The following is a 15,481-nucleotide window of genomic DNA, read 5'->3' as shown; positions in this document are numbered from 1 at the left end:
GCGGCGGCGAGGCGCGGCAGGGGTACTCTAGAGAGCGCGCAGAGAGCGCTTGGCCCAGCCCCCAATTTAATAGGCAATTTTACTTAATTTCTTTCAAAATCAAAATCTGCAGGCGCGGAGCGCCTGCGAAAATTTTGGAGAAATTTGCGGTCGGGCCCCTGATTTTCATCAAGATCTTTCAAATTTGCGGTGTGGAGTTAGGGGTCCGGTCCACAGGTCCGGTCGGGTTCGGGTTCGGGTTCGGGTTCGGGTTCGGGTTCGGGTTCGGGTTCGGGTTAGGGTTAGGGTTAGGGTTAGGGTTAGGGTTAGGGTTAGGGTTAAAATTAGTCTTGTTGTGTCTGTATATGCCAGCGTTGCAGGGTTCTGCGCTGGGGTCTGGCCCCAGCGCCGACGAGTAAGACTCAGCCCCGTACGCTGACCTAGGGTTAGGGTTAGGGTGTTAGGGTTAGGGTGTTAGGGCTAGGGCTAGGGTTAGGGTTAGTTAGGGTTAGGGTTAGTCTTGTTGGGTCTATATGCCAGCGTTGCAGAGTTCTGCGCTGGAATCTGGCCCCAGCGCCGACGAGTAAGACTCAGCCCCGCACGCCGACCCCACCAAATGCCGCCTCAGGGTGCCAGCCACCTCTTACACCCGGCCGGCGCCCTCTCGCGGCAAAAGGGTCAAGCGAGCGGGAGAGTCGCGATGTCTGCGCACCCGCGCACCCGCGTGCCGATGGGCGGCACACGCAACCGAGAGAGGCCCTGTCACGCCGCCGGTAGCGTTCCGCACTCCCCACGCCACCAAATGCCGCCTCAGGGCGCCAGCCACCTCTTACACGCGGCCGGCGCCCTCTAGCGGCAAAAGGGTCGAGCGAGCGGGCAGAGTCGCGCGATGTCTGCGCACCCGCGTGCCGATGGGCGGCACACTCCGCTGAGAGAGGCCCTGTCACGCCGCCAGTAGCGTTCCGCACTCCCCACGCCACCAAATGCCGCCTCAGGGCGCCAGCCACCTCTTACACGCGGCCGGCGCCCTCTAGCGGCAAAAGGGTCGAGCGAGCGGGCAGAGTCGCGCGATGTCTGCGCACCCGCGTGCCGATGGGCGGCACACTCCGCTGAGAGAGGCCCTGTCACGCCGCCAGTAGCGTTCCGCACTCCCCACGCCACCAAATGCCGCCTCAGGGCGCCAGCCACCTCTTACACGCGGCCGGCGCCCTCTAGCGGCAAAAGGGTCGAGCGAGCGGGCAGAGTCGCGATGTCGTCTGCGCACCCGCGTGCCGATGGGCGGCACACTCAGCCGAGAGAGGCCCCCTGTCACGCCGCCAGTAGCGTTCCGCACTCCCCACGCCACCAAATGCCGCCTCAGGGCGCCAGCCACCTCTTACGAGCGCGGGTGCCGCGTATAGTCCGTTTCCGGTGGCCACTACCGGGATCGGTCAGATATGGAGAGATACATCAAGATACCGCAAAAAAACCGGCCAGACAGCAGACGACTAGCGGGCTACCGGGCTCGGTCCCCTCGCTGCGGGCGGAGACAGCGGGCTGGGGAGAAAGGAGGCCCCCCAGAGCCCCCCGAGCGCGGCGCGCCGCGGGGTAGCCTCCTGCCAAACGGGAGCTTAACAGTGTTGCTAGTGTTAACAGTAACAACAGAACAACAGTGGGGCTCCCCAACAACTACGGCTCTACCTATGGCATGTCCAACGCATCAAGCGGCCGATCGTTGCCGCAGCCGGCAGCCGCCTGTGCTGTCAGAATCTGCTGCGTGCCCTTGAGGGCGGCATCGATGATGGACGCCGCCTCCTTATCGTACGCCTCGTTGAGCAGCGCTTGCAGCTTGCGGCCCCGCCGCTGGCTCAGCTCGAGCTGCCCGCGCAGCCTCCTCAACTCCTCGTCGCGCTCCTCAAGCATCGCGAACAGGCTGCTCAGCGAGCCAGAGAGGGCTCGGGCAGCCTCCGCCGTGACACGGTCTTGTGACGGCGGGGCCGGCGGTGGCGCCGAGAGCTGTCCGCGCGGCGGCGGGTAAGGCTGCTCCTCGAGCGGAGCTGTGGCGGCGGCAGGCAGGGGTTGCTGAAAGTTCCAGGAGAGAGCGTCGGAAACCTCGCCCGGCAGCTTGCTGTCCGGCGGTGCTGCGGTGGCGGAGGCGTCGGCGGAGGCGGCAGCAGCACAGTCAGCCGTGGTGGGTCTCGCTGGCCCTCCTCCAGGCCGACAAGGCAGCGCGCAGAATGTGGACGCAAACGCTTGTCGGTCAGACAGCGACACGCCGAGAGCAGCGAGCCGGCGCAGGAGGACGGTGCGCACCAGCCGAACCTCTCCGGACGGCGGCGCGCAGTCGGCAGCGAGCTCCTCCCACGTGACTGTCGCCAGCGGGCCAGTCAGGTGCCGAAGGGAGGCTGACGCAGCGACGAGCTGCATCAAGGCGGGGTCTGGAAGGGTGGGTCTCTCGCTGTTCTCAATGAGGCCTTCCATGACGCCTCCCATGCCAGCGGCGGACATTGCGTTGCCGTGAGCAGTGAGCGGTGAGTGAGCGGTGAGCGAGTGTGAGTGTCACCAGTGAGTGGGGCCGCGAGGAGAATTTTACGAGCGCCTAGCCTCTGCGCTGTCTGGCGGACGCCTGTATGCCATGCACGCGGACCACGCTTGCGTGGATACGTGGCTGGCAGGCTGACCCGTGTGCGGGGTAACCCGCGCACGGGGAAGCTTCACGGGTTCGAGCCGTCAAACATTGAGCAGCGGAGGTGTGCCGAGGGGGACCGGGAGGCGGTAAGCCGTCGTCGCCCGGCGCTGCATGCAGCACCGTGGCGATGGCGCTAAGAGGTTCCTCTTTTCCGCGCCCCCCCCGCAAGGCGCGCGATACACACGTTTTACAAAAACCCGTGGCACAAACACGATTCACGCGACAGGCACTTCCTGGTTTTTTTGGGCAGGCGCGGGACTGGCGCGCAGCCCCGCACTGGCACGAAGCTCGGCAAGTGCACTAAAAATATTTTAACCAAAACTCCAAAAGAAGTCTCCGGGACAGCAGACTACAGGCTCGACACAGGTGCGGACTGGCGCGTGCTAGCACTATCACAGCATTTTTTCCCGAAACCGACGAGAACAAAATTTCGAAATCGCGTGACGCGTGCCGTCCTCTCCCTGGGCCTGGCTGGTGCGCGTGGTGGCTCCATCCCTCCCTTGGCTTGTCTGTTTTCTTTCTTTTCTTTCTTCTCTTTCTCCGAAAAATCGACCCGCACCCAAGTAGCACAAGACTGTGTCAACCCCGCGTCACCCTCGCACGTTCGCACTCGAGCCCATGAAGTCCGACCTCTGCCAACTGTAACGGGAAGATGCCTGCGCTTGCGCACGGCGGGACGATGCCTGCGCACCCGTCCTTCGAGAGCCGCCCCCCGACCTTCACTCGGCCGGAGGGGCGCGTCGAGGCACCTTGAAGGGGCGCGCCGCCGCCGAGGGAGCCGACGGAGGCGCGGCGCCCGGAGCGACGATGGGATTGCGAGACGCAAGCGGGGGGCGGCGGTTCGGCCGCGCGCCGAGCGGCGGCGGCGGCCGGCGGGGCGCGTGGAGCGCGCTCGGCCCGGCGGCGGCGACGGGCACTGGCGGCAGCGGCGGCGGACAGGGCTGCAGCGCTCGCTCGGCGCAACGGTCGCAGCAGCTCTCGGGCGCGGCCCGCGCGCCCTCAGCCGACGCCACCTCCCCAAAGTGGGCGAGTAGCGTGTCGCGCCGGCACGAGCGAGTGTCGCAGTAGCGCCTCACTCCTCCGCTGGTGCCTCCGCCGCGCCGCTCGTCGGCGGAGCCGCGCCGCTCGTTGACGTACACGCGAGAGACGGCCGGCGCGCCGTCCCTGCCTCCGCGGCCCGCCTCCTGCACCAGCGCGGCGAGGCTCTTTGGCAGGTCCCAGTGCAGGACCCAGCGCACGTCCGGCTTGTTGACGCCGAGGCCAAAGGCGATGGTCGCGACGAGCACGCGCGCAGTCCCGTCGAGGAAGTCGAGCTGCAGCCGCTCGCGCGCCTCGCGCGGGAGGCCGGCGTGGTAGGCGGCAGGGGAGGGTGGGTTCGGGTACCGTGGGGTAGGGGAGGGTGGCGCGCCTCGCGCGGGAGGCCGGCGTGGTAGGCGGAGGCGTCTACCCCTGCCTCCGAGAGGGTCGTCGCGAGGGTCTCGCACCCCTTGCGCGACGCGCAGTAGATGATCCCGCTGCCCTCGTGGTCGCACAGCCACTCGTAGAGGTCCTCCAGCTCGTCCTCGTCGCTCACGAAGCCGCTCGCGACGCTCCAGAAGAGGTTGCGCCGGTCCACCGAGCCGATGACCCGCACCTCGTCCGCCAGGCGGAGCGAGCGGCACACGTCCGCGCGGACCTTGTCTGTCGCCGTCGCCGTCAGCGCTTGGAAGGGGACGCCGGGCAGCTGGCTGCGGATGGCGCCAATCTCGAGGTAGCTCGGTCGGAAGTCGTGCCCCCACTGGCTGACGCAGTGCGCCTCGTCGACCGCGAATGCAGCGAGCAGGCCCCGCCCGTGGAGGCTGCGCAGCATCTCCTTGACGCGCGGCGTCTGCAGCCCTTCGGGCGTCAGGTAGAGCAGCTTGGTGTCGGGCGCCTCCTCCTCCAGGTCCGCCGCCAGAGCGTCTCGGGCCGCCGCGTCGAGCGACGCCGACCACGACGCCGCAGAGATGCCTCGCTCACCGCACTCGCGGAGCTGGTCAGCAGCCAGGGCGACGAGAGGAGTGATGGCGACGGTGACACCCGGCGACGCCGCGGCAGGGAGCTGGAAGCAGAGCGACTTGCCGAAGCCTGTGCTCTGCACGATGAGTGAGTCTCGCCGCTCGAGCACCGCGCGGATTGCCGCTTCTTGGGCTGGCCGCAAGCTTGAGCCGGCACCCCAGCCGGCGGCGAGGGCTGCGAGCAGCGGCGGCGGCAGAGGTGGCGGCGGCGGCGGCGGCGTAGCGTCTGCTGTGCTGGAGGCGGGAAGGCACATAGTTTGGGCTGCTGGATTCGGTACTTCAGCTTGGTATGGTATCATCGAATCATACCCTAAGGCTATACTCTGATACCCTCTTGAATCCGCATTGGGCCCCTAGTTGATACCTTCCGTGGGTTACCCTTCACACCGGACACGACCCCCCTCTTCACACCTCACCTCTTTCGCGCGCTGCGCGCGCGCCGAGACAGACAAGAACGCGTTCGAATGAGCGTCGCGCAGGAGGGAGGCGAGCGCACCACTAAGCAATGCGCTGGGCGAGGAGGGCGGCAATTGCGGCCGTCGTCGCATTCATGGGCGGCCTGCGGCCGCCAGCCGGCTAGCGGGCTAGGCAGCCGGTGCGGCTGCAGCCGCGGGAGCGGCCGCGGCCTCTCGATGACATTGCCTTCCGCCTCGAGCATAATCGCTGGGAGAGTCACCTGGCAACGCTGCGTTCGCGCGAAATCGATGCCGCCTGCTTTGACGGCTATGGATGGAGCGAGGCGTGGCCGTTCTCGCCATTCGTTTCAGTCTCGCCCGCTGGCGTGCCCGCGCAATTCAGGATTCGCTGCTTGTTGTCGCAAGAGCACCGGCTGCCATCTCCTCGATACACCGTGATGTTTCCAGCGCATGCGTCATCAAAGGAGGGCTTCGAGTCGGTGCACTCGCGTCGACACACGACGATTTCAGGGATGGCATCCGTGAACCTCCGCACCCGCGTCTGGTTGTGGTACTGAATCGTGTCGAAACCGAGCTTCTGCGTAGCTTCGCACACAGGCTGGTAGTCCAGCGCAAACGGATAGTGAGGTGGCAATGTCATGTTCAATCCGAGCAGCTGCACCGCCCTCACGCGCGTACCCGCGCGAAGACTCCGACCGATAGAAATGTACGTGTCACTGCCCGGAGCGACAAAGAACCAGCAGCCCTTGAGCCCCCCTTCGCGCAGCTTCGGACGCGGGTAGAAGGCGCGCTGCGCGATGTGGACGACGGGCACGAGTGTGTTGTCATCCAGGAACGGCAAGGGTGACCCGATGCAGTCGCTCTGCCTCCAGTACCCAAAGCGGTCGAGGCCACGCTGCGGGCCCATACCACCGATAGTCGCAGTCTGGTTGCAGCCTCCGACGCTCGATGGCACATTTGGGCGGCAGGATTGCAAGCCAACCATTCCTTTAGCGCAGCGCTGCCAGCGCGGCCAGCCATCCTCGAGCTGCACTATGGGATGGCCTGTGCCCCATCTCGGGCCCAATGTCTCTGTCCGTACCGACCACATCACCCCCCGTCACAACGTGCGACTGTCGAGTTCGGAGGTGCAGGTCGATCACGCCAGCAAGGACGATTGCGGTGTGTCCAACGAGCGGATGCCCATTTGACTCTCCCAGCTTGCATGAGGGAGCAGGGTGACCCTCCCTAGATCTATGATCTGTGATCTGTGATCTGTAAGGGTCCGCCCGCAGGCGCATTTTGTATACCGAGGCGGTGCCCGGTGCCGAACCTGTCGGACCTTAAGACAGCATTGTAGATCCCTGGGCGAGGGTGATGGAGAGGGCGGTCTGTCGGCGCGCTAAATAAACCGTAACCCGCCGGGGCGGGCCGGATCCACGCGCTGTCGGACCGCCCTGTCGGAGGTAGACCGCTCGTCTAGCCAATCAGCCTTAAGCGAGCGGTCTGGCCGTTGGAATGGCCGAGTTTGGTGGACTTGCGTCCTCGCATCGATCGTGGTTACAAGTAAGTAGCGTTATGAACAGAACACCCACCATGAACCACGTTCATCGGGAAGGGGGAGGTCTGTGACCTGCCTATTCGCCCGGCATGCGGGGGCATGCGCGGCCTTTCGGAGCCCCCTTCCTCTGTCGGCTTAGTACGGTTGGTCAGCGCGTCTCCGTCTGAAATTATCTCTAGGCTTCCGTGGCGGGCCCTCCTTTCGTTGGCGCTCCCGCTTCCTCTGCGCTTTCGTCATCTGCTCCTCGCCCTCGTCATGCTGCTGGCTCGCCCCCTCTCCCTGACTCATCGAATCGCTCCGTTCGTTCTCAAATCGTCCCCGCTTCCTCGGCGGCTGGGATGCCTCGTGCTCTGGCTGTTCTTCGTCTACGCCTCCATGACTGTAAATTCGTCGTCTGCCTGGCTGCCATCGTTCGGATGGCCCGTTTCGGGTGGTTGCTCGCTCGGTCCTGGCTCTGCTGCGTGGTCGGGTGTCTCCTCGTCGTCGCTCCTTGCGCCCTCGTCGCTGTCGTCGTTGTCTTGGCCGGCGCGGGCTTGACTAGTTTCGGTCCCCCTGTGCCCGAGAAGCAGCTCGAGCCTCAGTCGGTCCATGAATTGTCGCGCCGAGAGCGATTCTAAGATCAGGTCTGCCACCTCCCCGCTGGAAACGAAAATCTAAGTTACAAATCTCGAATAAATCTCGAAGCACACTTGAATGCTCACTTTTGGCAGGTAACATATGCGCCACGCGCCCCAACCGCTCCTCTGGTCGCCGCCGGCCTCCGCGGCGGCGGCGATGTCCCAGCGCCACCCATCGGCCAGCCCTCAGATCGATCGATCGGCGCTCAAAGTCGGCTTCAGATCCGAGAACGCTGCTGGCGCCGCCGCCGATCCCAGCGGCGACGCCAGCAGCTTCCTCTGCTCTCCAATGCGCCGAGAAGCGACGCGGGGGTGCTCGGCCCGCCATGCACGACGAAGGCTCCGCCGGGCGCGCGTCGGCCGGTCCGGTGGCACCCTCTGCGCGCGGCACCTGCCGGCGCCCCGACGACAGCCGTCGCGCCACCGCTGATGGAGGGGCGGTCGGCGCCGCTGCCGCCGCGCTGCCGGTGGGAGGGGCACTGGTGGTGGCCTGGGCGGCCCTCCGCCGCCGCTCGGGGCGCCCGGGCAGCGGTGGCAGCCTGCCGCCGCACCACTTCGAAATGCCCGCTGACCACTTCGAAATGCCCGCTCCGGCGGCCCGCGATCGGCGCTATTCTTTTTTCTACAAGCAAAATTCGAGCCAATTGAGGAAACTGAAGCGGGCAGGCTGGAAGCACTGAGGGACGGCCGATTTTCGCCCAGTGGCAGGCCTGATCTTAGAATCGCTCCCGAGCGGCGATTGTGGCTCGATTGTCTCCTCCTCCCTATGACTCTACTAGGGTCATGTGATGGGGCACTGGTCCCGCAGCTCCGCTGTGGGTCCGGGGATAGCGAGTGTACTGCATACGAGTAATTAGTCGAACGAGCTATGAGAGTACTTGTAGTATAGTAGGGTGAGAATTATGAAAAACGCCGGAATTCGGACGAGTACTCTCGCCTGCACAAATTCGATAAGTGGGACACTTACACGGCGAGGGCAACAGCAAGCACCACTTTCACAACTATAACGCCCCCCACAGCAAATCGGTTTTTGCCCTTAAATAGTGCGATTTCCCAGCGATGCCAAGCGCAAAATGGGCCAAAAAAACTCGCACTATTATCGACGCGTCGAGATCCAAAACTCGACGCAGCCACTCCAAGCCCAAATCTGGCCAGAGCCCCATTCCTACCAACCGTCGGCTTTCGCCGCTTTCCGTTTCCTTGAGCACCAGGATGACAGAACTGGCCGTTGCCAGACTGGGGACTATTGTGCGCCTCGGCGAGGCGCTAGACCTAGAGCATGTGTCCAATGTGCAACGCGGCGGCGCGATGAGTCACGGGACGGCCGACGGAAGCCGGATTAAGCCACAAAACTCGCTCTCGCAGAGCAGGTTTTCACCGATTTGCTGTGGGCGTTGGCTGAAATAGTGCTCAAACCGACCAACGGTTAAGCGAAAATTGGTCCAACGAAAACGGCACTAGTTAAGGGCAAAAACCGATTTGCTGTGGGGGGTGTAAAAGGCCATGCGCTGCAGAGCCTCCCCACTGCGCCTGCTCGCGTCAAGAATGGGGCAATTGAATGCGCACTTTTGCCTCAATGGCAAAAGTAAAGTCGTGATTGCCGGGGATGGTTGCGCCCATGGAGCGCCTGCCCCAGCTATGACGATCGAATACGATGCCGGCGACCTCACTGGATGGTGCGGGCTGCCACGGCTCCTCTGCATGTGGCGGGGGACCGTCCTCGTCGGCGCGTTCTTTGGCCCCATCTTTTGGCTCACGATGTCCTCCCACATCATCTTTCTGCTGCTCGACGGCCGGATAGAGACCGGCATGTCCCCTCACCCTCTTCCGGTGCTCGACTGGAAGATTGGGACGCTGTGCTCCTCGCTGCTCTTCTTTTTCGTCATTTTTTACGGCAACGCCATGTACAACCGCTTTTACACCTTTTACGGCCATGTGCTCGGCATCGGTGGCCGGACCATGGAGTGGGTCTCGCTCTGCAAGGTCTACTCCGAGGCGGTCGAGGAGCCATACAGGCTCGCACACGCGCAAGGCAGAGGAGCAATGGCCGGGCGCCCGATACAGCTCGCACCGCGCCTTGTCAGGTCGACGTTCCGCTGGAACGCGCTCCGCTTCTTCCTCGCATCGGCGCACCTCTCCTTCTATGCGGTGTATGACCAGGGCATCCAGGAGAACGAATGGAAGATGATGCAGTGCGCCTTCCCCGGTGGCGCCACCCCGCCGCAGCTGCCGGCGCACTGCTTCACGGGCGCCCCGGCTCTCTCGCAGGATGCGCGATACCATGAGCCAGGACGAGGTTGCCACGATCAAGGCGTACAAGGGGATGAAGCAGTTCATCCCTCTCTGCTGGGCGCTGGAGCACGTCAGAGCGTTGCTCGCGCGGGAAGGCGACTCGTACCCCGACATTTCGCGCGAGCTCATCACACATCGCTTCACTGGCGTGACCTGGGCGTTTCGCAACCACGCGAGCCAGATCATCAACATGGTCAAGCAGCCGGTCCCCGTCGGCCTCGCTTCACTGCGCGGCTCCTCGCCCTCCCGCAGCTACGCCACCAGTCACCTGGGCTGGACGCAATAGGATACTTTCACTTGCTCAACATCCTGATGATTGTGCATCCGCCCGACCACCCGGCCGCCACGACCGCCCGGGCGCACCGCTTATCGCAGGCGCTGCCGCCCGCGCACCCCGCACGCAGGTGCAGCTGCTCGTCATCTCGTACTCTCTCGCGTCGTTCCCCGACCTGAAGGTCTTCCTATCCATACCGATCCTCGCCTTCTTTACGGCGCGGCGACCCGCTCCTTGCCCAATCGCTCGCCCTCGCCTATGGCCCTCTTTCCCCGACGGCGAGGGCCGTGTGCCCGAGAGCCGTGCCCTGGCCCAAAGGTCGTGCTGCTTGGCATGCGCGGCATCGCCGTACAGGCCCGCTCGCTGCCTCGAACCTGCTGTGCGGCAGCATTCGGCCTCTCCTCTCATCCGTCCTCGCCCTCCTCCCCCCCCTTCTCGCAGCTCTCCAACCCCTTTGGGCACGATGCCATCGACTTTGAGGTTGAAAAGATCCTGCGGGCCATCCACGCGAATGCGATGTCGCACATGTGCTCCGGTGGGCCTGACGCGCCCTCACGCGCTTCGGCTCAGCACCACACTAGGATGGATCCGCGTTGCTGCTAAAGGCGAGCTGATCGGCTCGTCCACCCGCGTCGTCAACCCGGGGCAGCTGCCGGAAGGGATGGTCAATCCCTTCCTCGACCCGTTGGGCGGCGAGAGCCATCGCCTCGCCTGGGCAAAGGACCCGGAGTACGCGAATCAGGCGGGCTCCAGAGTGCCCCCGGCCCACCCCACTATGGCGCGGGCGGTAACGCAGGCACGCGCCCCAGGTGGAGAGCGATATTTTGGCGATGCTGGCGCAAGGCGACGACGGGGTGATATCCGACGAGTTTGCGGTGCGCGCGCGGAAGCTGCGGAAGCTGTGGAAGCTGCGCGTTGCCTCCTCCCCCCCCCAGCCGACCCCTCCCCCCCCGCCCCTACGCATGGCGCAGGCTGACGTCGAGCGCAACTACAACAACATGATCAACCGGCTCAACTTGAACTTCAACTTCCTCCGGCGCGGCAGCAGTGAGATGCGGCCTTCGCCCTCGCACCCCCCGCCGTATGTGGATGACTACACGTACGCCGACTCGCACAGAGTGTAGTAACACAGGCGGATCCCTTTCTTATGCATGGTCCATGAGCAGTTTCTGATAAAAGAAAGCTTCGGCCATCTCACATCACCTGCCTCTCACCACTCATCTCATCGAAAAATGATAGCTGCCACCCTGCTCGCTGCCGCGGTTCTCTCCATACATCCCATCGGCCTCAGAATCTGCAAGAATAGCGTCTGCCGCAAGGCGGGCTCGGCGGACACACTCGATTCCCTCTTTGCGCTGGCTGCCGCCTCCGATCAGGCCAACTCCAACCAGAACGGCGGAGTGGCGCTCGCGACGCTGCAGGAGGCCTTCGCGGCAAGCCGCGTCCAGGCGTGCGGCTGCCTGGGCGGCTGCGGGTCCGGCCCCAACGTGGTCACCACCGACGGCGGCCCGTCGGACGTCTTCCACGACGTCTACAAGCCGTCATCGTGCGCTGCGCTCCTGGACCATGTGGGCGTGACCGTGCCAGAGGCGGCGCAGCGAGCGTGGCTGCGGCGCATGTACGCGATGCGGGCGCTGCGCTCCAATAAGGGTGGTGAGGCCTTGGCGCTCCTCACCGAGGCGCTGCAGGAGGCGTCGAGTCTCAAGGGCCGGGCGGCGCATCTGCTGACGCTGCTGCTCGAGCAGCGGGCGGACGTGCACGAGATGCTGCGCGACGCGCCGAGCGCGCGCGACGACCGCGAGCGCGCCGCGAGGCTGCGCGCCATGCCCGCACCGGTCGCGTGAGGGCTGGCCGCGTCAGCTGTGATGGTAGGGCCGTCAAGGTACAGGGAGTGACCGCGAGAGTCCGCATGAGCGATGCGGCACGGAGTCAGTTGGCGGAGCAGAGTCTATAGCGCTGTGTGCGATGGCCATGCGCTGTGTGTCCATTACGCACCATTTGGTCTTGGAGCAGAAAGAAAGAAAGAAAACAGACAAGCCAAACGAGGGATAGGGCATAGGGGAGGAGGACAGGGTGTCAGTGTCAGGGTCATCCTCCCCACCTGCACGAGCAGGATTTTGGAAGGACGATCAGGGGCACAGGTGGGGCTCTCCTGCTCCTGACTGGTCTTGGAACTTTCTCTCATTTTTTAAAAGAACCTTTGGTCCACTTCCCTCCTTCTTCCGTTTTCCCGGAATTTTCCAGCAGATCAACCACGCAACCATGCTCTCCTTCGTGTCGTCGACCTCCAACGCCTTCGCCGCGCCCGCGCGCGTCATTCGCCCGACGGCGGCCCCTGCCGCCGCCTCTATTCGCCTCGCCAACGAGATGGAGCCCGAGGAGGGCTGGAACGTCGACAACCTCACCGACATGATGGACACCGCCTCTAACTCCGTTGCGCCCACCACCTTCAATGGCGCCACGTTCGCGGCTGCCCTTCCCGGTGCGACTGCTCCGCTCGGCTACTTCGACCCCCTCAACTTCTGCGCCGAGCGCGACGAGGAGACGATCCGCTTCCTCCGTGAGGTCCGTTTCCTCCGCCAAATCTCCCGAGCTGCCACCCTGCCACCAGCACCCGAGCCTCCCGCCTCCCACCTCAACTTTGTCTCGTCAGGTCGAGATCAAGCACGCGCGCGTCGCGATGCTCGCCGCGCTGGGCTTCCCCGTGGCCGAGCAGTTCCATCCGCTGTTCGCGTCAGATGACGCCCCCTCGTACGTCGCCTTCCAGCAGACGCCGCTCCAGACCTTCTGGCCGGTGGTTGTCGGCGTCATCGCGGTCGCCGAGGTTTTCTCGGTCTTCACGTTTGAGAACCCGGGCACCAAGCTCTGGGGCATCCGCAAGGACCACGTCCCGGGCGACCTCGGGTTCGACCCGCTCGGCCTCAAGCCGTCCAACGCCGCTGCCCTCGCCGAGATGCAGACCAAGGAGCTCAACAACGGGCGGCTCGCGATGATTGCCATCGCCGGAATGGTCGGGCAGGAGCTCGCCACCGGCAGCAAGCTGTTCTGAGCTCCCAACTCCCCTGGGGGCCTCCACTCACACACACGGACCATGTAGGTAGCGTGTCTTGTTCCCTCCGCCCGGCCGCACAGAGCGCGCACAGAGGCATATTGTTTATTTTCTGGCTAGCTCCATGAAGATGACGTAAATAACCGCGTAACGAACCGACCACACGGTAAACATGTGCGCGACATGCGCCTGACGCCTCGCGTCGGCGAGGGGCCACAAAATCGACAAATGCACAAAAAGAGTAAAAAACCCGCAGCGGCATATGTGCATTGACCATATTGTGTACATCTTGCTCGATCGGGCGGGAGAAAGTGTGCGCGTCTACACGCGAGTGTTACCTGAGTACGACCGGAGCACTAAGAGCTAAAGCGACGGCTTCCTAAGCGTACCCTCTCCCTCCTCTGCTTCTGCTCTATCGTGTATCGTCTCGACGCCATCAGCCAGAGTTGTACAGCCAGTCGAGCCCAGAGCGCGCGCACTTGTCGTTGAAGCGCGCTAGCCATCGCTCAAAGACGTCCCCGCGGAGGACGATGTACCCGGGCGGCGGCACCCCGCCTCCCGGAGCCGCAAAGGAGGCGACGTACTCATACAGGTCCTTCCCTATGCGCCGGCCCGCCTCGAGCACCTCAACAGAGACCATCTCTGCGGGCCGGGCAGCGAGCTGGGCGGTGGGCTGCAGCTCGATCCCGAACTGGACGCACGTTGGCAGCGCGTCGCGCGCCGTCCACACCAGGCGCGTCTTGAACACTACCGACGGCGCCTGCGCGGTGATTGCCCCGAGGTAGTGCCAGGACGACTCCTCAAAAGGCGGCGACGCGATGTGGCAGCCGAGCGCAGTGCTCGGCTCCAGGGGCTCAGTGACGAAAGCGACGACCTGCTCGCGCGTCGGCGGCGTGCCGTCGGTGGCACGGGCGCACAGTGTGCAGGGTGATCACAGCGCACCTCGTTGATTGCCTCCTGACACTCGAGCGTGACGATCCAGCGATTGGACGCGACCTGCTTGAAGGCGTTCGCACTGACCGGAGGGTGACCGGGCACTATGCAGTGGAAGGACATCGCGGTAGCGTCACGGTGGTTCGTAACTCACTCGAACAGACGCCCACCCGGCGCCAGCGGCCCGACTGAAGAAATCCGATCACACGAGTCGGCGTGCCTCTCCTTAAAATCCCTGTGTGGTGGCGGCGTGCCGTCCTCCCATCCCTCCCTTGGCATGTCCGTTTTCTTTCTTTCTTTTTCGGCGTGCCGTCCTCCCTCCCGTGGGTTTCTTTTCTTTCTTTTTTCTTTACAACCACGACACACGAGGCGAGAGGGATAACATGCTCAGCAGAGTAGACGAGGCGGCTCAAGACAGGAGAGGGGGTGTGTTAGGGGGCATGTTGGGGGGGATTCAGAGTACACGCGTGCAGGGTCGCGCTCGCGGAAGGAAGGCGACCTCTGAGGGGGCGAGCGTATCAAGTGGTGGTAGCGTGCAAGCTCCGATACTGTTCAGGCGCCAACGATGAAGTGAGAGCGATCGCATTCCGGCGCCGCGAGCTTGCCCTTACCAACACCTATGCGTGTGCACGGCCGACGTGGGCTCGGGGACCAGTGGGCGGTGGACCAGTGGAGGTCAGCCGCGAGGGCGTGCCTTGGCTGGGCTTGCCCGGCTGGCAGTACCGCAGCGTAACAGGCCCGTTCGCCTTGATCTCAAGCACGTTGCCACCGTCGTCCGCCACGCTGCAGTACGGGCACGTTCGCCTCTGCTGGAACCAGATCTCGCCGCACTTGACATGCATGCGGTGGCCGCACCGGGAGCACTCGATGATGCTTGCGACACATGCAGCGTTGCCCAGCACCGGCCAGGCGGTGGTATTGGCTTGGCGGGTGAAGCAGGCAGTGGCCTTACGTATCTCTGGCGGGGCGTTGTCCGGCACCAGAGCGTCCTCGGGCCCCTCGTTGAAGACGCTCCTTCGCATCGCTGCAGCGCGCTTGGGGGCGCGGCGATGACGATTCTGCCGACCGCCGACCGGGACGTCCGTCTTCGCAAGTCAAGTGTCGAGTCCCCGAAAAAATGAAGTTCGTACGAGCGGCGCCGCCGGTGCCGACAGCGCAGAGGGGTGCCGCCGGCCTGGCTCCTCCGTCACTCGTGCTGCGGCTCCCGCTCCACTGCTTCCCTCGCTCCGTGTCTAGCGCCCACCCGACCTTGCTGGCGGGGTGGAATTTTACTAGGTAAGGTAAGGTAAGGTAAACTTCTCCACACACACGAGGTGGTGGGGCAAGGGGGGGCAACCCTCGCGTCTCCACGTCTGACGACAGGAGCCCCACGGCATTCACGAAAGTGCAAGGCCCAGTGCGCGTGGGTGAGCGGTGTGTGTGTGTGTGTGTTGTGTGTTTTACTTTTTAGATGTTTACGGATTACGATTTTAACGTGCCCGCCCGCGTCTGCCGTCTGGGCCGACGTTTTTTGATCTCTGGGTCAGTGGGGGGCCGAGCCACCTCGGGGTGGCGGGCGGGCGGGCGTTTTGAAAAACAGAAAACAGAAAACAGAGGGGGGCCAGGGCCCCCACTACGATTAGACACAAGCACCTGGCTCCTGGGACAAAGCGAGCAGCAGCAGCAAGCAGTTCAGCG

General features: G+C 64.2%; 7 protein-coding genes across 7 annotated transcripts; 3 read left to right on the top strand and 4 right to left on the bottom strand.

The window, feature by feature from the left end:
• Positions 1-1,466: 1,466 nt before the first annotated feature.
• On the bottom strand, positions 1,467-2,466 carry EMIHUDRAFT_222647 (hypothetical protein; the record flags this gene model as incomplete). The annotated part of the gene is made up of 3 exons (XM_005792917.1): positions 1,467-1,491; positions 1,676-1,974; positions 2,272-2,466. 3 exons carry the CDS (start codon positions 2,464-2,466, stop codon positions 1,467-1,469), a joined length of 519 nt encoding a protein of 172 aa, XP_005792974.1.
• Positions 2,467-3,226: 760 nt separating this feature from the next.
• EMIHUDRAFT_222646 (hypothetical protein) lies at positions 3,227-4,982 on the bottom strand (the record flags this gene model as incomplete). Its single annotated transcript, XM_005792916.1, has 4 exons — positions 3,227-3,330; positions 3,612-3,978; positions 4,095-4,760; positions 4,962-4,982. 4 exons carry the CDS (start codon positions 4,980-4,982, stop codon positions 3,227-3,229), a joined length of 1,158 nt encoding a protein of 385 aa, XP_005792973.1.
• A 2,307-nt stretch (positions 4,983-7,289) lies between these two features.
• Positions 7,290-7,853, top strand: EMIHUDRAFT_360965 (hypothetical protein). Its single transcript, XM_005792915.1, has one exon. It carries the CDS (start codon positions 7,357-7,359, stop codon positions 7,684-7,686), a length of 330 nt encoding a protein of 109 aa, XP_005792972.1. The 5' UTR covers positions 7,290-7,356; the 3' UTR covers positions 7,687-7,853.
• A 3,201-nt stretch (positions 7,854-11,054) lies between these two features.
• Positions 11,055-11,666, top strand: EMIHUDRAFT_222641 (hypothetical protein; the record flags this gene model as incomplete). Its single annotated transcript, XM_005792914.1, has 1 exon — positions 11,055-11,666. One exon carries the CDS (start codon positions 11,055-11,057, stop codon positions 11,664-11,666), a length of 612 nt encoding a protein of 203 aa, XP_005792971.1.
• Positions 11,667-12,234: 568 nt separating this feature from the next.
• Positions 12,235-12,871, top strand: Lhcf36_2 (light harvesting protein; the record flags this gene model as incomplete). The annotated part of the gene is made up of 2 exons (XM_005792913.1): positions 12,235-12,387; positions 12,476-12,871. The coding sequence occupies 2 exons, from the start codon at positions 12,235-12,237 to the stop codon at positions 12,869-12,871; spliced, it is 549 nt and encodes a 182-aa protein (XP_005792970.1).
• A 436-nt stretch (positions 12,872-13,307) lies between these two features.
• Positions 13,308-13,927, bottom strand: EMIHUDRAFT_222639 (hypothetical protein; the record flags this gene model as incomplete). The annotated part of the gene is made up of 2 exons (XM_005792912.1): positions 13,308-13,745; positions 13,814-13,927. The coding sequence occupies 2 exons, from the start codon at positions 13,925-13,927 to the stop codon at positions 13,308-13,310; spliced, it is 552 nt and encodes a 183-aa protein (XP_005792969.1).
• Positions 13,928-14,356: 429 nt separating this feature from the next.
• On the bottom strand, positions 14,357-14,826 carry EMIHUDRAFT_222638 (hypothetical protein; the record flags this gene model as incomplete). The annotated part of the gene is made up of 2 exons (XM_005792911.1): positions 14,357-14,421; positions 14,472-14,826. 2 exons carry the CDS (start codon positions 14,824-14,826, stop codon positions 14,357-14,359), a joined length of 420 nt encoding a protein of 139 aa, XP_005792968.1.
• Between the last annotated feature and the right edge of the window lie 655 nt (positions 14,827-15,481).

This window comes from Emiliania huxleyi, assembly GCF_000372725.1.
Source record: "Emiliania huxleyi CCMP1516 unplaced genomic scaffold EMIHUscaffold_104, whole genome shotgun sequence".
Classification (NCBI taxonomy): domain Eukaryota; phylum Haptophyta; order Isochrysidales; family Noelaerhabdaceae; genus Emiliania; species Emiliania huxleyi.
Note: the sequence above shows the minus strand (reverse complement) of the source record. Positions and strands in the feature narration are given on the sequence as shown.

Excerpts from the sequence above, each read along its gene's own strand:
- EMIHUDRAFT_360965 (XM_005792915.1), top strand. The coding sequence starts at position 7,357 with ATGCGCCACGCGCCCCAACCGCTCCTCTGGTCGCCGCCGGCCTCCGCG.